The following is a 24,368-nucleotide window of genomic DNA, read 5'->3' as shown; positions in this document are numbered from 1 at the left end:
TTAAATCCTTGTCCTATGTGAAAGAACTCTTGCCAACTATCCAAATTGTGCTGCAGACTCACTGGAGTCTGCTTTGGTGGTTCACTTTGGTCAGATGAAGCAGGTTGTTTAGGACTGTGTCTAGTCAGGTTTTGAGTATTTCTATGGATGGAGACCTGGGGGTTCCATAACCTCCTGACAGTTAAAATCATAAGAAGTTATCCCAAACAAGTGTCTCAGTGTGTGCTCCTTGTGTCTTGTCACTGGGCACCACTGGGAACAGTCTGTCTCCCTCCTCTTCTTCCTTTCCATCAGGTGTTATGCACATTGATAGGATTTCCTTTGAGATTCCAGGATTTCCTCTTTGCCAGCGGTCTCAGCCTCTCCTCAAGTGAAAGAGACTCCAGTTCCTTAATCATCTTAGTGTTTCTTACCTGGATTAACTCCCCCAAGCGTTTTTCATGTCCTGGGGTGCCCAGGAGGGTTCCCATCACTCCAGATGTGGCCTCCCCAGTGCAAACCCTGAGGAAGGGTCTCCTTCCCTGACCTGCTGGCAGCACTCCTAAGGCATCCCAGGCACCACTGGCTGCTGTTGCTGCAGGGGCCCATGGCTGGCTCATGTTCAGCTTGGTTGCCCCTGGGCCTTTTCTGGAAAGATGCTCCCCAGCGGGAGGAGGAGTGCTTCATACTGCAGGTTTATGTGCTGCTTCCCAGAAATGTGTGTGTGGGTGCTGGTTGGAGGGAGGACGGGTGGCTCCCTCGGTCTCCTCAGACAAAGGCGAGGATGGACAGTGGGGCAGAGGTGCTGCAGATCCTGTCAGACCAGCAGGAGCAGGGGAGCAGCTGAACTGGGTGTGACCCCAAGGAGGGGCACGTGTGGCTTACCTGCAGAACTTCTGCTAGGGCTGGGTGCTGCACCCTTGGGAAGGCTGGGCTTTGGGGAAGTGAGGATTGCCTGTGCTCCCAGGGAAGCTTTCTCCTGAGAGCCTCATCTTGAGGAATATATATCCTTTTTTATATATATATATATACGTATATGTATGTATTCCTGTGTCTTCCCCTATGTCTGAACTGCAGCAGAGGAAGCTGCGTTAACTGGATGGCAATGCTTCATGCCACTGTACCAGCTCACCAGCTATTGTTCTTCAGGAATATCTTGAGCCAGTCAGTGTTGTTTCCTCTGGGTGAGGGAGGTCCGGGCTTCCCTCTGGTGCTGCCTGAAGCAGCATTTGGCCTCAGCTCCACTGTCTGCACTTCTTGGAGATGGGACTCTTGGACTTATGTATGGGGTGGTGGAAGCAAGGAAAGCATGGGTGATTCTCCTCTTCTGAGGGCTGGGGCTGTGAAGTTGCCCTCAGAAGCCTCTGGTGGGGTTTCTCTGCTCACAGTGTCAGGGCAGGATGTTGGAATGATCAAGTTTCTTGCCTGAGCATGGAAAATCCAAGGCTGCTGCAGACCTGCAGCTCCTCGGACCAGCTTGATTGCAAGAAGGCTTTGCCGTTCATATAGTCATGGAATCATGAAGGTAAGAAAAACTCTCTGAGTCCCACCGTTCCCCCTGCAGTGCCAGGTGTACTCCTCAGCCATGTCCCCCAGTGCCACATCCGCACACCTTTGGAATGCTTCCAGGGATGGGGCACTGATGTAGCCTCTGCTGCTCTTGGGGCTGAGTGACCTTTTGTAAGGCTGGGGCTGCAGCAGGACTTCCTGAGAGCTGCTGGGCATAAAATTAAATTCACTGTGATTAGATATCTAAGTTGTTTATGGGGCTGCACAGAGAGCAAATGTATGCCAGAGATAGCAAGGAACAAGTCAACTTTTTTGCCATGCCATTCCTTGACAAATAAGAATATTTGCACTGCGTAATTTATTACACTTTTGCAGAACTCTTTTGCTGGAAAAAGTGTACACACACTTGTTGCATGTACATGGAAGGGGGCGGTTAAAATGTCTTTTCTTGTAAGCAGACTCATTCTCCCAAAGCTGGGAAGCCCTGTTTCTTGAAGGAGATCACACCTGGTCTTGGAAAGTCCCTGACATGGCATGTGTTTCCCAGGGCACCTGTCTGTGGGTGAGCCTTTCTGCATTTGTTTGGTGGGCTTTGAAATTGTCCATGTCAGGGAGTAGAGACCTGTCCTTTTTCTTTCTTTCTTTTTTTTTTCTTTTCCCCACAGCAGGGATTTGTAATTAGTTAGTCTTTAGGGTCCCTTCTAGCCCAAACCATTGTGATTTCTTTGATTCTCTGAGCCTGAAATAGCAGTACCAAGCTCCTGTCTTGGACAAGGCATTCTGCAGTCCTCGTGGCACGCTTGGCTCAGAAATCCAGGTTCCCTACGGCATTTCAGCCTTGGTTATAAAAATAACCTTGAGCTGCACAAGTGGCTTTGGGGACAGTGACAAACTGGCCACATTGAGCATCCTCTGCCTGTGTGCCTGTCTGGGACTGAGCCTTTGAAGGGCAGCCTCTGTTCTGGGGAGGGCTGCTGAGAACGTGCAGGTGGGAGGGATAAGGACCTAAAATGGAAAAGACCTTGTGCGGGAGGAGAAGGAGGTGCTTTTACCTTGTGGCAGGGGCTGAGTTTGCCAGCAGTGCTTAAGACACGGTATGGAAGGGACAGACTTTGTCTCTGAAGTCATCTTTCACAGCCTGCTGTGCAGGTCGGGACTTCCCAGTCACCTCCTGGGGGGCCGTGCTCCTGCCTGGAATGGAACATCCCCTGTGTGCTGCAGGGAGCTGAGTGAGCTCAGAGTGCTGGGAGCCCCGTGCTGGCCCTGCTGCAGCCTGGGGATGTTTACCAGAACCGTGACCTCGGTGTGAGGACACGCTGTGCTGCTGCTCTGGGTTTGCAGTGGGAGCCAGGCCTGCAGCAGGCTTTGCTTCAGATAACCAGGGGAGCTGAAGGGGCAGAGAATGCAGATCCCACTTTCTGTAGGGTGCTTCCACACTGGGGCAGGAGGAGCGCTTGTGTGCTGGTGTGATTAAGTGTGAACAAAAATGATGTAGCATGTTTTAGAGCATGAAGACCAAGGGCTGTATCCATGGAGGAACCTGCCCTGGGCCAGCAGGAGCTGGCCCCTTCTCCTCCAGCACTGGTTCCTAGTGTGCTCAGGTTGTGGCAGGGCTGGGACTGGCAAAACCCCAAGGTGTGTTTTTTGTGCCCACATACAGGTACCAGACTGTCCCTGGGCACTCCCCTGACATCAAGAGGACAAAGAGCTTGGATGCAGCCCCTTGCCTCTGTCCTGGCCACCTCCAGGCCCTGGCCACACTATGACCCTTCTGCGTCAGTGCTTTAGGGACCTGTGCAGCTGGAGTCACTGCCTGGGAGCTGCAGGTGGGGTGAGAGCAGGAACTGTGGAGCATCCCTGTGCCAAAGGACATCCTGGCTGGCTTCCTGCCTGGCCCGTGGTGTCCCTCAGCTCCTGCAGGAGTAAGAACACCTCCAGGGGCTGTGCGCTGACAGCTGCCAGGTCCCAACACTGTGTGTGCCCCGGGGGACTGTCCTCACCATTTCCCAGGCTCTTCCATTGGACAGGAGTAGTGCACAGTTTACAAGTGACACTATGTAATTTAAAAAAACAACCCCAAACCACACCCAATATTCTGCTTTTGGATCTGGTCTGACTTCCTTCATGAGCTCATCCCACAGATGTAGGCATATGCTCATTCTTGCTGTTACACAACTGAGGCTAAAATTAAAACATCTGTTGTTATTGAACTTAGATTTGCCAAAACACTAAAATACAAAATTTTGAGCAGCAAACAGCTTTACTGTTATGTATCATCAGGGTTGTGGAGTAATAATTGTTAGATATTGTTTCTAAAGGTCTCATATCCCAGGTGGAGCTTTGCAGGGGAGAGTAAATGCCTGATGCTGAAGGACTCTCCTCTGTCCACGTGGCATTGCACAGGTTTATTGAATATTTCTGCTCATGGGCTGAATACTCCAAGTAATGTAGTTTCCTGGAACTGTCAAACCCTCTTGGCTGCAGAGCCAAAATGAAATTGTGGGATCTTGGGGCAGGGAAGCCTGTTAGTGTTACAGCTTTAACTCAGTCCAGCATCTCTCTGAATGCCTGGAAAGGATAAAATGGGGATTTCTAAGGTAGGATTTATAGGTATATTTAGTCTAAGGAGTTCTTTATGAAAAGTAGTCATATATATATATGTGTGGGTGTGTGTGTATATATCTATATCTATATCTATATATATTCAATTTTCATTTTTAGTCTGAGTCCTTTACCAAAAAACCCTCAAGATTTCTGAAATTAAGGAAGCCATCCTCAAAAATCTGCTTCTCTGTCATGAAAGCAGGATCCTGAAGATTGCCAGGAGTAGTACCGAATGCTTGATGTAGGTGGCAAAAAGCTATTGTGTTGTTTTTTTAATCTGCTTGTATCTAGCATGTCTTGTACTGCACAGATCTGAGGGAAGAAAGAAAAAAACGCGTTCTCACTAAAACAAATAATTGTCAAGTTTACAGGATGGAAATTACCCTTAGCTCATGTAATGGGGTTTGCTCACCTTTCCTCCAAGCACAGGGTTCCAAAGGCAAGTGTTGTTAAATTATCTGTGGAATGGGCTGGAGAGGGGGATTCAAACCCTTCTGATTTCATGGGAAAATAATTAAAATGGAGCTGTGGTTGGGCTTGATCTCGGAGGTGCTTGCAAGCTAAATAAAAATAAAAGAGTACCTCGGGGGCAGTCTGTGCTGTTAATTAACTAGCTAAATTCTGCCTTCACTGTTCTCCAGTGGGTTTCCAGCCGTTTTGGCACTCGACATAGCCACTGCGGGCTGCCAAACACAACTTTGCACCTTCAGGCAGCTGAACAGCCTTCTGAGGGCAGGCTGGGGAATGGAAACTGGGGTGTCTTGGGAGGCAGGGGATGGAAAAGGGCAGGAGCTGGCTGCTGGCAGAGGAGGGATGCAGCTCCTTTCCCTCAGGCTCCCTCTGGTTATCTGTGGCCACCTTCCCCCGGCCAGCAGCAAGGTTGGGTTCCTGCCAGGAAAAGCTTTTGTGTTTCCTTAAATACTCCACTACCGTTTTGGGGGGAAAAAACACCAACCCAAACCCGAATTGCTGTTATTACTAGAGTTGGCCAGCTGGCTGAATTGGGCCTTTTTCTTTTCATTAACAAATGCTGCCAGGCGATGTTTTTCCAGTGAAATCATGAGTGTGTTTCCAGATGAGGGGCAGATCTTCCCAGCACTGCCATGGCTGAGATCTGGGCAGGCTGGAGCAGCTGCGGTGTCCTGTGCCAGGCAGCCTTCTGGAGATCATTGGGATGGGATAATAATTCCGTAATAATAATGTAGATGTGGTAATTGACTATAATCCATCCTTTTTTCTCCTTGAAACCACAGAAATGTGGGGTGATCGGAGGTAGGCGTAACTGAGAGTTGGTTATTGGACCGTGCAGTTTGTTGTTTCAGCATCTGCTTCGGTACCACAACAAACATGGTTTTAGAAGTGCTTTTTGGGAATTCATTTTTCTGGGAATCGAGGCCGTGAAAGCTCCAGCTTCATTCTCCCTGTCTTAGAAACTCAAAACATGGTGGTGATTGTTGGTTTTATGGAAAAGTCCCCCTAGCCCCAGCAGGTTTGTTCTGTTCTTAAGAAACTATTAAAGGATGCTTTTGTTTAAATCATCTGAAAGGATCTGTAGCTTCAGACAAGTTATCATTAGTGAGTTCTTTTCATCTTTGTATTGAATTCCTTTCTTCTCTTTCTTTTTTTTGGGCAAAGGGGTACTTTTCTTCCCCAGACATAAGAATAAGCTAAAGTGAATGGTGTGATCTTTGGGGAGCTTGTTACTGTTTTGGAATTCTGGTATTTCCAGCACATTTCGGGAGAAAAGTTGGCTGAAGTCAATTTTTGTTTTAAACAAAAGACATAAGATATAATTTTGTAGCACTTGCAACAGATCTCCAGTAAAAATATTTGTGATGGTATTTTACTTTATATTGGGTATCAGTGCTCAGCAGATGCTCTCCAAATACTGAATCTGGTAAATAGTAGGTACTAGTGTTTTTTATGAGCTGCTCCTTAGGGCTGCCCAGGATATATTTCAGAAATTTCTCCTTGTGAGGGTGGGGAGGCCCTGGCACAGGTTGCCCAGAGAAGCTGTGGCTGCTTAATCCCTGGAAGTGTTCAAGGCTGGGTTGGATGGTGCTTGGAACAAGCTGGTCTGGGGGAAAGTGTCCCTGCCCACAGCAGGGGGGTTTGAAGTGGGCTGAGCTTTGAGGTCCTTTGCAATCCATACCATTCTGTGATCCTGTGCTGACGATCAGATCTGCTTACTTGTTTCTTGTTTTCCAACGCACAGTGAGGCAGATTTGATTTGTTTGGCTAAAAGTTGGGGTGCAGGGTAGCCTCTGGATCTACCTGCAGCCTGCCTGCCGTGCCAGTAAGTTCAAAAGCATCAAGGGCTGAGCAGAATCTGTTCTGCAGGAGCCAGGCTCCATCTCAAGTCTGTTTGTCACCATGAGATTCTCCCTGCTGCTTTCTACCCTCCCAGATTCGTGGCTCCATGTGTCTTTTCGAGCGAGACTCACAGCGACATCTCTTCTCTTCTAGGTTTGGAAGAAAAAACAGTGCTTTCCAAAAAAGAGAAGATGAAGCTGAGGAAGGAAAGATGGCTGCAGAGTGAGTATTCCTGTGAGATGCCATCAGAGAGCATAGTTCTGATGGATCTCTGTACTCTGGGTTTGGGTGACAGTGCTGGAAGAAGCTGAATGCTTCTCAGAAATCTTCATCCCTCCCCAGCACTGAGATAAAAGTTCCAGGTATTTTTTTCTCAGCACCAAGACTTAGTCCTTGCCCCAGTTCCACTTTGGGTTTTTCATCGTGTGTAATATGTGTGACTCCATAAACCCTTTGTCTATGCAGAAGGGCGCTGTGCCCATGGAAGTTCAGCATATTTTTCTGTCTTCCCAAACTCTGGTACAGATGTGAGTAGCTGTCTAGTGAGCTCCCCCTCACCCAGGAGCCATGGGGTGGCAGGACAGGCTGGAGCTGAGCTCCATGCTGCCACCAGCTAATCCCAAACCTCTGTGGTGACACCCTACACTGGGCTCTCCTGCCCCCTCAGTCAGGGAGAGCTTTGGGCACTGCTGGTTGTGTTGCTGCCCTTTCCCACATGCTAGAGGTCAGTGAACCCACTTACCAGACAGCCTGGCCTTTCTGGAGGCAGTGAAATATGATCTGAACAAACCCAGCCCATGGCAGAAGTGCTTCTCTTTCCTATTTTTGCTTGGAGTGTCAGCACAGTAGGGGCCTGTGCTGTCCTACCCAGAGTAGCAGAGGGATTCCTTGTGTCACCTGAAGCTCCTCTTGGGACAGGCTTTTCTCCTGACACCTTCTTGCCAGCAGAATGGGCCTCAGACTGTGTGTGGGGCAGAGGGATGCAGCTTACTGCTACACCAAGTGCTCTCTGTGCCTGAGCTCCGAGCCAAGTTCCTTAACCTTGGAGTTCACCAGTTGCACTGAGGGTGTGTCTGGCTCTTAGATAAAAAGGTATGAATTTAACACACATGGGTATGAGGGAAACTTCCTCCCAAACAATCAGCCAACAGCTTCTGAGTGCCTTAACATCTTGCTTGGACACAAACACAGATGGCTGTGCTAGTCAAGATCAGGCGCTTTGGAAAAGCCCGGGAGCAGGATCCCTACACTGTCCTAATCCAGCCCTCCTGATGCCTTTGTAGTATCAGTCTTTCCCAGGATCATGTGTGCTATTTTGGCCCTGCTGTGGCCTCTTTCCCTTTCTCTTGGCTCTGAAATTACTAAGATGAGGGAATACGAGTGAAATGCAGAGACTTTGCTTTGAGGAGAACACCAAGACAGTAAACTCCAGGCCAAATTATCTGTCTTAAGAGATAGTAGATGTTAGAAATGCTTTACAGGCACAGAAGTGCCTAAAAAACTGTCAGTTTTTTGTGGAGAAAGAGCTTTTTGTCCCCCAGAAGAGAACCCAGCTTGGACTGCTGAAGATGTCACTACATCTTGTGTTTCCCTAAATCTGAGTTTGTTTTTTCTTCTTGTCTCAGGGCTGCTTTTGAGACACTGGATGCCAAGACCCTGGGAACCAAAGATCAGCCCAGTAGTGCAAATGCAAAACTTTCTTCCATTCCAATAAGTAATTTTAGGAGACACTAGAGAGGGGAAAAACCTTACATAATGCTTCAGACATCAGAAGTATGCACATTTAAAAATACATATATCGCATGGCTCCTCAGATGAACAAGACTTCATAGGAAAAGAATTTGGGATGTTTGCGCAGAATCAGGTGTCTGAAAATTTTAAGCACATACTGTTTATGAAAGCACTGAAGTAGTCAGCTTCATAAAGCCAGACCAAAAAAAGAAGTAATGCAGAGCAGAAAGCTGTGTTCTTGGCAGGGAGTGCTGTGAGGAGAAGTGTTTCCAATCCTGATTTGTCACAAACATCCATGTACAGCAGAACTGGAGTTCATGAAAAACTGTTGTTCTTCGACTCAGCTGAGCTGGAGAGCAAGCAAGGGGAAGGTGTTAAAGGAGCCAGCCACTGAATTTGAGTTCTGCTTCCTTGGCTGGGGGAGCAGGCTTAGACCCAGGATTGTGGTCTGTAAGTGGGACTGGCTGCTTTTGTGCTCCCACTAAAAATACTTCTGGCTTCTGTGGCTGTGCTGCCTTGGGAGCTGTTGGCCTCCCTGTGTCTCCAGCTCAGCCCATGGCTTCCTCCACACTGTCCATACAAGGAGTTTGTAGCTCAGCACTGAGGCGCGTCCTTGCAATGTCCAAGGGACTCCTGGGTCAGGTGGGGCATCCTGGGGTTCAGCTGGAGGCTTGCAGCAGTGCTGGGCTTTTGTGGGCTGTGCTGCTCTGCTGGTGCTCCCCCTGAGAGCTGCTGGCTTTGAGCAGTGTGGGCAGCTGTGGGACCCAGTGCTACATCAGGGAGCCTCAAGGACTGAGGCAGAAGCTTTTAATGCCCCCTCCTAAGGCAAAGAAGGAGAGAGATGTAGCACTGGTGGAGCTTTCTGTGCCACACCCTTGTCAGAGCTGCTGCTGGGGGACCGGGGACCGTGGCCCTGAGAAAAGCCATCTGCATCTGCTGCTGGGTGCAGTGCTTTTCCACGGGTCCAGCTTATCCAGCATCTGCCTGCTTGCACTCTGCAGTGAGTCATGAAGGTGGAACCTCGGCTCGCCTCAAACCAAGTAAACAACTGACATGAGGTCCAGCTTTTCTCCTGTGCTAGGAGACTGTTGTTGGGTCCCAACAGCAATGCTGAGAGGGGGCTGTGCCTGTTTAAGGCCAGATGTGGAATTGGCTGTATTTGGGTTGTCCCTTCCCCTCTTGTTTCACAATTCTGTGCAAGGTCAGTGTGGTTTTTGCCACACCAGGATTCCTGTGCCATTTTGCTGTGAGCCATGAACAGTGTAAGGGGTGGGAACAGATAAAATCTGTCTTGGAATTTCACTTCCCGTTGCAGTGTCAGAAAGGATGTGTATAGTCACAAGCGAATACATCAATGGAGGGAATGACCCAGCTGCATTTTGTTCATTTTTCCCCTGGTTTAAATCAATTCTGGCCTGTTGTAAACGGTAAAATAACTTAAGAATTTCTTAGCTCAAGGGTTATCTCCTGCAGGTGTTTCCCCTTCTTCCAGTAATGCCTTGTTTCTGACGCAGAAATAGCAAGTGTAAAGATGGCCAAGCAAAAGCAGAAAGCTGAAGCGAAGCGGAAGGCAACACCTGTGGTGGGAGACATGCAGCCCTTGATGGAAGCCCTGCCTGAGCTCTCTTTCCTGACCACAGGTGACAGGGGAAGGAAGCCTCTCAAAAGGTATGTGCCATGTAGAGATGGGCTGTGTGTTTCCCCTCTCCCTGCAGCGTGAGTGTCCTGCAGCTCAGCTTGTAGCTACAGGCAGTGGTCAGGAGAACAGGGTCTCGTTCAAAACTTTGTTTTAACCCTTCTCATGCTTCACTTGACACAAGAAAAAAAGATGAAATGTGTCCTCTGATCCCACAGCTGAGAGGGGAACATTGTTTGGATAAGGCTTGGCCTGAGACAGGCTGGGAGCATCCAGGTGTCCTGGGAACTGCTGGAGTGGTACGTGGGTATCGCCATGGCAGTGCTGCTGAGCTCACCTGATAACCTTGTCTTGTGGTGTTGCAGCCTGACATTCCATCCTTCCAGACCTTCATGCAGGCTTTTTCCTGAGGCAGTTAAAGCCCTTTGAGCAGCGCCTTTGTGCTCTGGCCAGAATCTTTGTCTTGTAGTGTGACTTTGGCCAAGAGCACGGCTGAGTTGGCTGTTCCCTGTGCACTGTCAGCTCCCTCTCCCTATCCCAGAGCTTTGCCAAAAGTCTCTCCTTTTAGAAACCCAAGCTGGCACAGTGGAGGTGGGAGTTTGACATGGGCTGATGTCACCTACATTGCCTATGACCTGCTAACCCCAAACCAGCTCTCCTTGGTACTGGCATGGAGGAGCTACAGGCTGTTCTTCCCCTTGCTGGCTTCTGGCTTCCTGAATGTCTGTATAGAAGTGTTTGAGATAATCAGAGGAGGCTTTTATAGGATTTGAATCATTACAGAAAGGAAGGGTAATACTCTGGTGATTTGTCAGCAGTATTAATAAAAGATTAGATTCTCCAGGAATTTGATCTCCTGCAGGGTAAAAGCGCATTACAGGGAGGTTTTTATTCTGTTTTATGATGAATGAAGGCAATGAAGTGTAATGAAGCTGAGCTGCTAACAGGGTCCAAGTGAACAGGCAGTGTGCTGGTGGTTTGGTGCTGGTGGTTAGGGGAAATCCAGCAGAGGATGTACTCTAGAACAACTTTCCTATAGGCTTTGTCACCCTCCGCAGAGCTGCTCACCTCTGAAGGGACTGCCATGGTGACTTGGTGGCACACAGAGATATGGCAAGCCCTGCTCTGGCGACCAAGGGCTGCCATCCTGCTTCAGAAAGGGTTTTCCTGAGCTTCTGTGAGCATTCCAGACAAACTAGGACCAAAAGCTGTTCCTGTGCTGAGCTATTAAAAAGGAGGAGAGGATAATGAGCAGGAACTGACTGAATAGGGACAGGTGATGGAGATGAGTGACGTAAAGGAATGTGCAGCAAGGGGAGTAAAAAGAAAGGAAGAATGGGGGAAAAAGACAAAATAAGAGGATGGAGGGTACCATGCCAGAGAGGGAAATAGGAAGAGGAGATCACTTTAACAAGAGACCAGATCCTGCCATCTTGAAGAGGAGGTGGGAAATTGTGTTTCCTGACCTTTGGGGCAGATCAGGTGGAGCCGTAGCCCCCAGCACCCACCAGTATGGGAATATTCCTCCTTGATCCCTGCTCCAACAGAGAGGTGGGATGCAGGCCCTCTTTCTCCCCCTTGGCCTGTGTGCTGGGGCTCTGCTTCAGGGTAAATTGGGGAGGAGCTACCCCACAGAGGCAGAGCCTTTTCCCAGCCTCTTTCTCCTGTTAACTTTTGTATCTGTGTAATCCTGACAAATGGAAATTTCTTCTCCTTTCCTTAATGCCCAGTTCTAGCAGCAACTCCCCTTGTGCACCACAAGTCCCAGAAGCAATCTGTGTGCTTCCTGTGTAGCCCCTGCTGGGCTTAGTGCTGGCTTTGTGGTAAAACTCTGCTGCTGCTTGGCATGGGGCATCACGAGGGATGGTATTACACCTCTGGTCTCCTTGGACTTTGCCCAGGAATAAGGAATGCACAGAGAGATGGCAGATCTGTGTCTCCTGCTGTGCCTCTTCTGCATACAGTGCACCATCTTGCATTACAGCACATTGCATCCCAGTGATTCTGCTGCAGGAAGCAATGCAGGGCCGGCAGCTCCCTCTTGCTGAGTGTCCATGGAGCAGGTGGCTGTGGAGGCTGGAGCTCTGCAGTGTCAGCAGGGAACATGAGCTGTGCAGAGGTGACATGTGTGGTGGGGAGGGGAGGTTCCATGGCATCTTTTCTCCAGGCAACGGGATCGGTGTGACCTGGAGGTCAGTGATAAGCAGAAAGTGATCTGGGCGTGGACAGCTAAGGACCAGTTCTGGCACTGGGCAGTCTGGTTTTCCTGTAATGCCTCCTGCTCTGGAAGGAGTGTGCATTTCCCTGCAATGCCTGGCTATGGAAATAATTGCCTTCCAGGACAATTTCCATGCAGGATAATTAATTACCTGTCCTTTCTGGAAGGGCAGATGCAGAATCCCTGGACTCCTTCCATCTACACAGCCATTGCTAAATTAATGCTCTAACACTCACTTGTTTTGTTTCTTCTCTCCATAGCCACATAAAAGCAAAGGCAGGACCAGCAGACTTTTCTCTGATGAAGCAAGCTCAGAAGCACCAGCTCCTGTAAGTACCCAGTTTTCAGTGTGCAGTTCCTGCTGAGACTGGATGGGACCTGTGGGGGTCACCTGGTCCAATCCTTGTACTCAAGCAGGGTCAGCTAGAATTGGTTGCTCAAGACCCAAGTCCACATGGCTTGTGAATATCAACAAGGATGGAGAACTTAAATGTGTCCAAGTGACTCGTGGACTTAGTCTGGCAACTCCTTATTCCCTATCTCTTGGATAGTTTGTACTGCCATCAAGAACTTCATTTTCCCTCAGCACAGCTCTGCTGGGGCTCCTGGGATCTCTGTCATCGGGCACTGTTTGCTTTCTTGTTTCCTGGCTTTCTGTCAGTTCTGAGCCATCCAGCTCCAGACTGATGCTGAGCAGTGAGGCTGCAGATGCAGCAGTGCTCTCCATGAACACCTTCTCTGTCAGAAACAGCCAGTGCTGGTGCTGGGATGCCTTTCTTGCTCAGCTTTGCCTTGCTTCACTTTTTTGTTGTCTGGCAAGTCTGTGCTTCTTGGGAGGGAAAAAGTTTGGAGGAAGGTCTTGAGGTTTCTTTCCCAAGGGATTAGTTCAGATGAGAGGTTCCCTAAGCCTCATCTTATTACCCCAACCCAAGCTTCAGGAGCGCTGGATCCTCTCTCTGTTCCTCTGGCAAGAGCATGGAAGGAAGGGCTGTCCTTGGGAGGGAAGCAGCTGAGTGCTGCCAAGTGTTGTTTGTCCAGCGAGGCTGTGGAGAGCCTGGCGGCCTGAGGGAGATTCAGGTGCTGTAGTGGATGTGGCTGTGTGAAAACTCACAGGTTTTTAAATACTCCTGCTCTGGTTTTGTCCCCCCTGCTTGCTTGCTTGCTTTGTAAAATAAGCCCGTTTCCCCAGGAAGTAGCTGTGACCAGGCATGCAGAGGTGATTGTGTCATGCTCTTCCCATGGTGTTCAGCTCCTGTTGCATGCAGGATTACCAAGGCTCAGTGTTCAGCAGTAGAGAGAGTCAGTAGATGAGCTCTCTAAAGAGTACTGGATTTTTTGCTGGTGCGGTCTGAAGCCATTTTCATTCCTGGTGATTCACCAGATCCACAGTCTCTTGTTTCTGATTTACTGGGGAAAAGCTCTAAAAAAACCCATTCCTAAGTGATGCTGGACACTACAGTGATTGTTGTGTCTCTGTGGCATGAGATCAAAGTCTCTGGCTCCCATGAAGTTGGCAGCAATTTGAGCTCTGCCCTTGGCTGAATTAGGTTTAGTCTTGCACAGTCTTTCTCTGAGATTTACACCCAGGATCGCTCTGTCTCAGCAGAGACCTGCTGCTTTATGAGTTGGTCCTTATCTGCTGAGTTCCTTTCACACGAGGCACTTGGAGAGCTGCTGTGTTGTTTTTCTTTCCTCAGAGGGCAGGAAGTGGCCCGGTTTCACGAGGTTATCACGGATCCTGAGTACAGAGCCAACCCTCTCCTGGCCATCAGCAAGCACCTCTCCCAGAGGCTGAGGGAAGAGGGGGAGCCCCTCTAGAGCTTCAGCTGGCCCCGCCGGGCGCGGGCTGTGAGGGAACGCAGCCCCTGGCACGCCGTCCCTGGGCCCTTGGGAGCAGTTCAGCTGATGATAAAACCAACAGCCCTGCTCTCTGTCTGCAGGAACAGCGCAGCCCTCCCCTGACAGGGCACTGCTCCTTCACAGCCAGTCTGCACAGAGCAGGGTGTTCTGTGAGATTCTTGTGCAGGCATTAATCTCCCTGCAAAGTGTCTTGATCCATTTGCTCTTCTTGGGAGCAGGCATGATTTCTGAAACTGTGCCAATGGCCATGTGTCTGTTTTCTGTCATTCCCCCACCTCTTCCTGACAACTCTGAGAAGATTTTTTGCTTGCTCTGTTGGGATGGTTCAGGACCCCAAGCCCTGGAGCCCGGGAGACTTTTGGAGTTTGTCATGACCAATGCTGCTGCTCATAGACATTGTTTTCTGTGAGAAATTCAGCTTTGGAATAAACATACTGTCGTACAGCACAGAGTTTGTCTGGCTCTTGTTTTAGTAAATAGAAATTGAAATATGAGTTTATTTCCTTCTCTGGAAGAACGACTTAAAATTGTTCTTTCCCTGTGTACAGTGAATTAGGAGACTGCCACAAGCCCTGAGAAATGACTGCAGATCATGTCTAACTCCCAGACTTGCCTTTCCCCTGCCCTGGAAGCACGTGCTTCCTGTTGAGAGATGCTCACCCCTTTTGGCCTTTGGGGCCTGTCTGGCCTGCCCTGTAGGAAGCATCCCAAAACATGTCCAGCCTGCAGGCTGTGAATTTGAGCCAGTTGTTTTTGGGATTGGGAACCTCTAGAGCAGACTATTCCCTTACCAAACACCAATGTTCACAAAACCCCACTGAATTTGTATGGGGGACAACTGAAGGCAGGGCTGTTTCCTATTAGAGATGATCCTGATTTGACACCCAAAAATACCAGTGCTGTCTTTTGAACCATAAAAAAAGTTTACTGATGCTTCTTAACCTTGGGAAAGCAGCCTGGTGCAGTTGGCTGTGACCCAAGTTAGTGCCTGACAGCAGCTTTCATGGAGGTGGCTGGCACCTTGATCATCCTTGTCTTGCCTCCATAGCAATGCTGCTGCTGTTCTCTCTGGGCTGGCACTGTTGAACAAAGGCTTTGTCTGGTGCCTCTGGGCTCTGGCAGGGCAGACACTGTCGCTGACTCTGCCTGTTAGAGAAATGCCACTCCTCTTCCCACAGGGCCTGGCAGGAGCTTCCTGCTGCAGAGGCCACGGAGAGATGCTGACTGTGTCCCATCCTCCATCCTGTTGCTCTCAGGCTGGCCAGCCCCAGGTGCAGCCATTCTTGTGCTGAAAGGGAGAGAAGGTGGGAGATGAGGAAGGTAAAGATGTGGAGATTGTTCAGCCTGGACAAGAGGAAGCTCTGGGGAGACTGGGCTCCCCCACCCCCGGTGTCTATAGGGGCTTCAAAGAGAGTGGGAGGGGGCTGGAGGACCAGGACAAGGGGGAATGTCTTCACACTGCCAGAGGGCTGGGTTAGATGGGATGTTGGGAAAAAATTGTTCCCTGTGAGAGTGTCCAGAAAAGCTGTGGCTGCCCCATCCCTGGAAGGGTGTGTAAGGTCAGTTTGGACAGGGCTTGGAGCAACCTGGGATAGTGGAAGGTGTTCCTGCCCGTGGCACGGTGTTGGAACTGGGTGAGTTTTAAAGTTCTTTCCAACCCCAACCATTGTATAATTCTCTCATTCTGTGATTGTAAGTACAAAGGAGAATGGAAAACTGGAAACAGCAAGGAGATGAGAAAAGGAACAGTAACAGCAACAATATTAATAACAAGAGTACAAAAGGGGATGATTCATATGCAGAAATGCTCACCCAGACCCTGAGACAATGAACAACAGCAGCCAAAGCTGCTATGTTTTTCTTTGACTGCAAGCCAGAGTCTCTACCCTCCACCCTGGTGAGGTGGTATGGAATAATCCCTGAATCCCAGTCCAAACTTGGATATACCTCTGCAAAACCAGCTCCAAGCACGTTGGAACCCCCAAAGGCATCACTGTCACAAGGGCTCTGTGTGTGTAGGTCTTTCCAGGGTGGCACCAAGGTAGGGTCCCTTCCTCTCAGGCTGCATGTGGATTTCCCAGCACCATCAGGTGCCTGCAGCCAGAGGCGGTCCCTGGGAATTTGGACACCAGCAGTGGAGTTGTCCAGCTCTTTTTCCTTGCTCAGCCTGTTTGCTGGGTCCCGTTCTTTCCCTTCCAACCTCAGGGAGCCACCAGAGCTGAAGTCTCTTGTCTGGGAACAAAGGGGTGGCTGATGAGGTGGAGGCGTTGAGCAGGGTGGTGGCCCTTGATCTGCAGCACAGCATCATTGTTCACACCTTTCACACCTTTCCTTCACCTTGGACCGGCGGTGCCCATCCTGTGGGCTGTGTGTGTAGCTCTGAGCCCGCTGTTTGGAATTGTTGGTCCCCCAGCAATTTAGCAGCAGTTAAACATGTGAGTGTTTAGAGCTCCAGTTCACAGCCTGCTGCTGCAGGCATCTCCTGCCCCCGCCATCCGAGCAGTTGAGCAAAGGACTTAAAATCTGCCAGGAAACAGGCGTCTGAGACACAGAGTCGCCTTCGCAGTTGGCATGTTTTCAGGATGATAAAAGCTTTCACGCCTTTTTTTTTCTTTTTTAGATAGCAGGGTGGGAAAAAAATAGCTTCCAAGCTGTAAGGAGTAGATGTGCCAGAGGGGTGGGTGGGGGCCCAACCCAGCAGCTCCAGACTTGGCAAGAAGTGAGTAAGCAGTGAATGCACCTCAACTCAGCTCTGGAGGAATTTGGGGCTACTTTTTTGAGCTGTTCTCTTTCTTGTTGGGAATTTTGCCTTTGAAGGCTGTTCCAAGAGCTGTGTCTGAAAGTGGGAGCCAGGCTATCCTGTCCATCTGGTGGTACCCGTGGATATTTTCAGCTACACACCAAGCAGTGGGTGGAAGGGGATTCTCCCTTCCCGTCAGCTCATGGGTAGTGTTGGTGTGCAGGGATGTTTTTTAATATCCCTGCTCTTACTGCTCCCACGTTTCTCCATGGTACCTGTGATGGCCCGTTGCTTGGTTCCTGCTGGAGCAGGCCTGCATCAGGGCAGCAGCACAGCTCGGAGAAGTGCAGTGAGTCACACAGACACAGCCCAGACTAACCCTAGGAAATCCCTTGGGCTGTGAGCACGTAGCCAGCCTCCTTCCTTCCGCTTGCTGCCGTGTCTGCCCTGGAAAGTTTTCCTTGCAGCCCTCATACAAGTACCCTTTGCCTATGGAAAATGTGACTTTTGGTGGGCACAGAGCACTTCTGCTTACACTGTTGGAAGCCATGAGCTGCCTTATGTGCCCATGGCTGTCCTTGATCCCCTGGAGCTCAGCATGTGAGCTGGCTCTTGGCAGCCCCGGCGCCGAGCACACGCGGGTGCTGCGGTGTTGGGGTGGAAGCTGGCTGCCTCCCAGGCTGCTGCGGAAGCCTCGGGGCTGCTGCAGCCCAGATGGCCTGTCCCAAGTGCTGTCTGGGAGCTGGGGGGCTGCCAGGGATCCTTGAGGTGACTCCCAGGTTCTCCCTTCACCAGCTGAGAGCAGGCCCTGGATCATGCCATGGTCTGGTGTAACTCCAGCCCTCAGCTGCACTTCTTATGCTGTATTTAGGGTGCCAGTGGTAGCTGGTGGGGAGCAGTGGGAATACTGGGAGCACTGCGTCTCTGCTGCAGTGTGGTTGCTCTCCTCTGCTCCCTGGCTAGGGCACAGTGGGACTGACTGCCTTGCCGTGCATTTCTTCACCACAGCCACTGGTCAGTCTGAGCTTTGAGCCTCCGTGGGTCGTTTGGGGGTGTATCTGTAGGTTGCTGTCTGGGGGTGAGGAGTTGTCTCCCAGCTCACAAAAAAGACCTGCACTCTCCATCCTCCCATAACCTTGCATGTCCTTGTTGGAGATAGATAGCTACAGAAGCTGAGCTGGGTAGTGCTGCTGACCTTTTGGCCCTGGTACAGTGAAAACCGAGGGAGAGATAACTCAAGGCAAGAACAGAAGTGAAGACATCATGTCTGGTCACTCTGACCCTCTGATGCTGACCATTATGACGAGGGAAGATGCAACAAGGACTTTGCTGGCAAAAGAGACAGCATGGACATGACTAGTATAAGAAGGATAATCGGGAAGATTGTGTTTCTAAAGGAGAAAAAAGAGTCTGAGGGGAAATTTTGTACGAATGTAGTGACCTATAAATACTGGTAAACTGGTGTAATAAATGGGCTTTGCTTGGCTGGCACAGCAGAGTCCATGTTCTCAATCCCCACATCCAGTCACATCCCAGCCCACAGGAGAGTCTGCTTGGGGCCCCTTGCCAGGGACGTGGCTGCAGGTGCCAACAGCCCCCTCCGGCCATGGTGACGGTCCTCAAGTGCCTCTGTGGGCAGTGTGGCTGACCCAGCGCTCAGGGAGCTCCAGACAGTTCAAACTCACAGTGTCTCCTGCTCCTTCTGGCCCAGAAAGTGCCTGGCAGAGCAGAGACTTGGCACTTCTGACCTTCTGCCACTCTTGCACGCTCCAGCATGTGCACTGAGCTCTTTCCTTGTGTGGGGTTATTTCCCTCCCCAGATACCCTCTTACCCTCTTCCCACACTTGTATCTGTTCCTTTTGCCCTTTATTTACCTCTGAAACCAGCCCAGGTGGGTTCTTGCAGGAGCAGCCTCAGGGAGCCCAAGGAGATACAACTGCATGCAAATTGGAGCTGCATGCTGGTTTTGGAAGCCGATGGGATTGGCACCAGCAGCTCCTTTCATTGAAGTGTTGCACAAGAGAGGGGCAGAGGTGAATCACCTGATCCAGCCTTTGCCCCAGAGCACAGCCCTGCTTGTCCTGCAGCAGCACAGGTTTCACCAAGGCCTTTTTGCCTTTGTCTGCTGGCATCCCTGCCCTTGGTGGCCATCCTGCATGGCTGTGCTGTCCTGGTGCTGCGTCCTGGCCTTTTCAGAGCGCTCAGGTAGGATGCATCCATCAGACCTTACCTTGCCAGGGGCAGTCGTGTTCCTGCTCTTTGCTTCCTGACCTTTCTCCAGTTAGTAATCCCAGGAGGGCTCTACCTCTTATCCCATGGCAGCTCAGTTTCTTTAAGAGCTTTTGGGTATTCTTTAAGTGCTTAAGAGCATTGCCACGTACCATTTTGAAATCCCCATAAAGTCCAGTTAATTGGATCACCCTTATCTTCATACTCACCATTTCCTTGCAAGGGAAAGCCATGCCCTGCATGCTGGCTGTTCCCAATGAGATAATTATCTGGGATCTGCTGACTGTGCTCTGAGCCATGGTTGCTCTGTGTGAGGTGTTAGACCTGGCTTTGTGTTTTTAGTTTGATGAGTAATTTAATGCTGTTCAGACTTTTTTTCTGGGAGAGGCAGCTGCTGTGTGGCTCTGTTTTCTTTCTTATGCTTTATTGGGTGCTCTGGCAACCCAAACTGGGATTGGCATCAGCAGTGGTGTTGCTGATGGGACAAGGATTTTTGTGGTGATTTTTTTTTTTCTTAACTGATTCAATTTTCCTTAAGAAATAAGTTAAATATGTGCAAACATATTTAAACAGTGCAAACAAAACACAGTGCCTTGCCAGCAGTGTTTTTAAGATTTAGACCTTTGCATCTGGATTGTCTGAGATTTTCCAGACTGCTTGATTACAAGTAGGATGCATAAAATATTATCTAGGGGGTTCTCTCTGCTTTAACGATTGATGTTTTGTGCCAGGCCGGGTGTGTTGGTGACCTTGCTTGAACTCAGTGTGATTTGTACACGAACCAAACAGGTCTGCCTGTATCTGCTCCCTGTGGCTCGTCATCCCCAAACATCGGGCAGTGAGGAGTGGGGTCTGGATCCATGCTCAGTGTTCCTAAATTGAGGATTTCTGTGGCCTAATGCAGTTCTGTCTGAGACTGAGTAATGCCCAGGGGCTTTGCTGCTGGTCTCTCTGCTCCAGCAGTGTGTAGGATGTTGACAGTGGTGTGTGACACGTTGTGTGCCTGACACTCCCTGGACTTGGTTTCAGCAACACAAGGAGCAGAGGAAGCTTAGACAAAGAAATGTCCCAAACAGGAAGGTGCTAGAAAGGGAACAAATGTCAGGCCCCGAGCAGGTAAAAGCAGATGATGCCAGGATATCCTCCCAAGTGAAGGAGATGAAGGAAGAGATAATCACCCCAGTGCAGGCACCCCTTTGTTCCAGCTCAGGCAGCTGGGAGCAGGGGGATGGACAGGCTGCTCTCAGCTGAACACTCGATCTGTGTTTGAAGTGTGGTTTGTCTGGCTTTCACAGGCATTGTTTGAGGGACTGATGGACAGAAGCCAACCCACGAAAGGGGAGAGGCAAGAAGAGTCTCTTCCCCGGGGGACGCTGCTGCCCCTGGTGCCCTGCTCTCAGCGGGGAGGGAGGGGCAGCTCAGAGCCCTGCTGTGGGACAGGGCCGTGGGGGCATCGGTGCCTGCTGCAGCTGCGAGGGCTGCAGGCCCAGACAGCCTGGTGGGTTTAGGGATAGGGCACGCCCCTGGTGCCACGGCCCAGAGCTGGCAGCAGAGTCGTGCTCTGCGCAGAGGGGACGTGGCTGTGTTTGCAGCTGGTTTGGATATGCTTCACCTGAGTGTGCTTACAGCCGTCCTGGGTACGTGTAATCACTGCTTACCAAGGTGATGGTTCATCTAAACACCTTCCACTTCACTGGCAGAACAGCCCCTGCTGCCTCATAACTCCTTTGCTTTGGGAGCAGAAGGTGTTACTGTGGGACAACACTTAACTCTTAGCACTCTGTTGATGATCCTCCAGCCACCTTTCAGCCCTCTGTGCACAGGTAGAGCTTGTGCTGCTTTCAGGGGTGCTGTGCCCCTGGTGTTGCTGATGGGCTCCAGGTGAACACTGGGATGCTCATCATTGCTCATTGTGCAATGCAGGTGCATCAGACAAGCAGTGGATGCTGCAGGCACCTGGGGTGAGCTCTGGATGCTGCTTCTGATGGTGACCAGTGTAAACAGAAGTGGTGAACAAATTCAAGCAATCTTTGTCCATGCATTTTTCCACCTTCTCACATGTCTTGGGATTTTTGAGCCAGTGATGTTCTTGTATTTGAGCAGCACTTGCTGGATCTTGGTTCCAGATTTTCCTCCTCCTAATTCTCCATGTTAACTTTTTTTTTTTTTTTTTTTTTTTTTTTTTTTTACCACTCCTTGTCACAATTCTGTAAAAGGTCAGCTGGGTCTGTCTTGGTGCCAGGGCCTGGCAGCTGAGCAGTAACAGCCAGCCTACACTGCACCTGATCTGCCACGACCAGAACCTCCCTAGATGCTTGTGGTTTAAAAATTTGCCTTGTATTGTTCACTGACCAGGTTGGTTCATGACCTGTTGCTGAGCAGTGCTCAGACTGTCCCCGAGGCAGTTCTACATTTTGGTGTCTGGTCTTGCCTGCCCACCGTGACCCCAAGGGCACATTTTGCCATGGGTGGCACCACACAGCCCCATGCCTGTGGCTGCCCAGCCTGGGGGTGTGAGAGGAGGAGGGGGAGCCAGAGTCCTTCCTCTGCCCTGTACTGCAGGGGGGTCCCTGCAGGTGGGGTGAAAAAACCAGGACCACTGGTGCTCATGTGAAATTGCATTGGATGTCAGTCTTCCTCCAGCCCCAAGGATGGAGTTCCTGTGGATGGAGATCCCTGTCTTTAGGGTATGTTCCCAGCCCAGTGTGGGTGCCTCAGTGTCTTGGGGCTGCCCTGATCCAGCTCTTCTCCTGGATGACATCAGGCAGGGCACTCTCCTTGGCTATCACTCAGTGTGCTCACAGGCAGTCTGGCATCATCACCCTGCCTGTAGACCCATTTCAGGACACCATGTTGGCATGAGGACACACCTTGGCATTGTTCAGGGCTCTACACAAGCAGGTTACTGCAAGAGGAGCTGCCAAACTGCCTTGAAGCATGTGCTGGCCTTAGGAATCCATGTTACAGACTATCTATGAAGCAGCTGAATCTTTGATCAGGCAGCTGCGCTCCCCAGTTGTCCCCAGCACCCCGGTGAGGATGCCAGTGTCCTTCCACGGGACTGCCAGCTTGCCACTCCGCAAAGAACGGGTTAAACATCCTCCCTCCTTTTTGCAACATGGGTTTGGAAACAGGTTCCCCAGGCTTGGCAGCTGCCCCGCTGAGGATCATATGGCGACAGCAGGGAGAAACTACTAAGCTTGGATCTGCTGCCAGGGCTTTTCAGGGATGCAGCTTCTGTTGGGTTGGTAGCACAGAATGGTGGAGGAGGTGCTGGGTCTGGCAGTACATCCACCACATCCTCAGGTGAGGTTAAGGACTCCAAAAGTAGGTCTGTATGGACTGGCATGCTGGATGCAAGGTGTGTCTGCAGGATGGTGGATATGGGATGGAGAATCCTGTCACGGGACTGTGCACCAGGGCCAGCACACAAGGATATATTCAGCATGTGTGGGGACCCCAAGGAGCAAGACCAGTTTGCAGGTCATGTTTCCCTGAAGTGGAAAATCACTGTCAGAGTGTGGATACTGTGAAGCTGTGTTTGACTTGTGGTGTTTGAAATGCACCATGTTCACTTCTGTGAGTGACTGCCTAATATTTCCTATTTCCTAGGACTTTGGTGAAAAAAACATTGTTAAGGAGCCATTCATTTATTAAAGTGGGTTTACAGAAAACAAACCGAGCCAAAAAAAGCCCCAACCAATCAAAAAAAAAACAAACCCAAACACCAAGGTTTGAATTACTGGGAGAACTCTGATGTTTCCTAAGCACCAGCCAGTGAGTCATAGTGGCTCAGCTCAGCAAGACCAGTGCTGTCTGGGGAGGGAGCCCCTCTCCCTCCTCAGTGGCAGGGAGCCAGCTAATCCATGGTGGAGCTGGGTCTGAGCGGGATGAGGAGCCTGGGAACACACTGTCCCTGCCACCCGCCCTTGTCCCTGCCACCCGCCCTTGTCCCTGCCAACCCGCCCTTGTCCCTGCCAACCCGCCCTTGTCCCTGCCACGCTCCAGGGTCAGGTTGGAGGGACCACAATGGTCCGACCTCCCCGCTCAGGCAGGGTCATCCCAGAGCACAGGATTGTGTCCGGCAGTGATTTTCCCAACATCCTGCTGGGACACAGCCACAGAGGTAGAACTGAGGAAAGTGGTTTTGTTTCCTGGCTTCATTGCTGATCCTTAATGCAGGGGAAAAATGCAGAAGTCGGTGTTAAATTCCCTGAGCTTAAAATAGGGTAAGAAAACACAGACAGGCATTCCCAGAGGTGAAGGGATCAGCAGCCAAAAGCCGCCTGCCCGTTGGTGCCACTGCTCCTGGGCAGGGCAGAGGCGAAGGGCTGGGCCTGAGAGAAGGAAGTATAAAAATAGGTTGTTGTTTCCAGCACTGGCTTTTGTGCTGGTCCTCTTTGCCCTCGCGGTGAACTCCTGCAGGGATCTCTACCCCACCAGGAACTGGGGGAGAAGGAAGAAGCCACGAGCCGCTCAGGGCTGCACCTGGAGCCTGCGCTGGGCACTGGAGGGACGTGGTGATGTGGGTGTCGCCACCTAAACTCTCTGCAGAAACAGGTGGGAAAGCACACACAGCTCTCAGCAAGAGCTTTTAGTAATGCCAAGGTGGTCGATGCAGCAACATGTGTCAGCACATATCCAGGACCATAGGAAATGGCCTCAAGCTGTACCAGAGGAGATTTAGATTGGATATTAGGAAAAATTCCTTCACTGAAAAGGTGGTCAGGTAACCTCAAAGGGACAGAAATCTGGGAGAGTTAAGATTGCTCTGACCAGTTGTTGTCTGTGGGCAACTGTGGCCAGGAATGAGATTTTGAGATATGATGAAAGTGCTCTGATGGGCAGAGATGAGGAGTGATATCAGGCTGCAAGCCCAAAAACTCTTGAGCCACAAAAACTGGGAAGGGCAAGGCCAGAGCTGCATTCCTCTGTGTCCTGCAGCGTCCCACGGGCTGAGCTTGGCTCAGGACCTGCAGGTGCCTTTAAACTGCAGTGACCTGCAGTGGTTTTGAACTGACAGTGAGGGGGTTTAGACTGGATATTGGGACGAATTCGTGGCTGTGAGGTCCTGAGGCCGTGGCACAGGCTGCTCAGGGAAGCTGTGGTTGCCCCATCCCTGAAGTGTTCCAGGCCAGTTTGGACAGGCCTTGGTGCAAACTGTGGAGGTGCCCTGGCCCATGGCAGGGGGTGGAATGGCATGAGCTTTAAGGTGCTTTCCAACCTAATCCATTCTGGAATTCTGGGATTCTATGTCAAGTGCAAAATGCAAGTCAGAAACCTGCTCCCTCGGTGACCACATGCCTTCGCTCTAAGCCTGCTGTCACAAACAGCCAAGGTTTAAAGCAGTTATTTAATCCTTTTCGGATCCCCCGTTCCACAGGAGGCTGAAGCCCTAACACACGTAAACAGCCATACACGTGCTGGAAGCACTGCCGAACTCTGCTGATGCTGTTTGGGTGGAGATCTGCCGCTGCTTTCTGCAGAGCGCTGTTTGGCCTTCTCACCTTGGCACGGTGCGATGCACTCGGACACGGACGCCGCAGCC

General features: G+C 50.6%; 1 protein-coding gene across 1 annotated transcript in view; it reads left to right on the top strand.

The window, feature by feature from the left end:
• Positions 1–14,297, top strand: part of SLX9 (SLX9 ribosome biogenesis factor) — a 39,237-nt gene extending 24,940 nt beyond the window's left edge. Inside the window, exons 3-6 of the mRNA XM_063400174.1 lie at positions 6,559–6,627; positions 9,651–9,804; positions 12,251–12,319; positions 13,688–14,297. Coding sequence (XP_063256244.1) covers positions 6,559–6,627; positions 9,651–9,804; positions 12,251–12,319; positions 13,688–13,808 — 413 coding nt within the window. The 3' untranslated portion in view covers positions 13,809–14,297. The remainder of the gene's footprint in view (positions 1–6,558; positions 6,628–9,650; positions 9,805–12,250; positions 12,320–13,687) is intronic.
• Positions 14,298–24,368: the final 10,071 nt, after the last annotated feature.

This window comes from Prinia subflava, chromosome 6, assembly GCF_021018805.1.
Source record: "Prinia subflava isolate CZ2003 ecotype Zambia chromosome 6, Cam_Psub_1.2, whole genome shotgun sequence".
Taxonomy (NCBI): Eukaryota; Metazoa; Chordata; class Aves; order Passeriformes; family Cisticolidae; genus Prinia; species Prinia subflava.
This window is presented reverse-complemented; position numbering and strand designations above follow the sequence as displayed.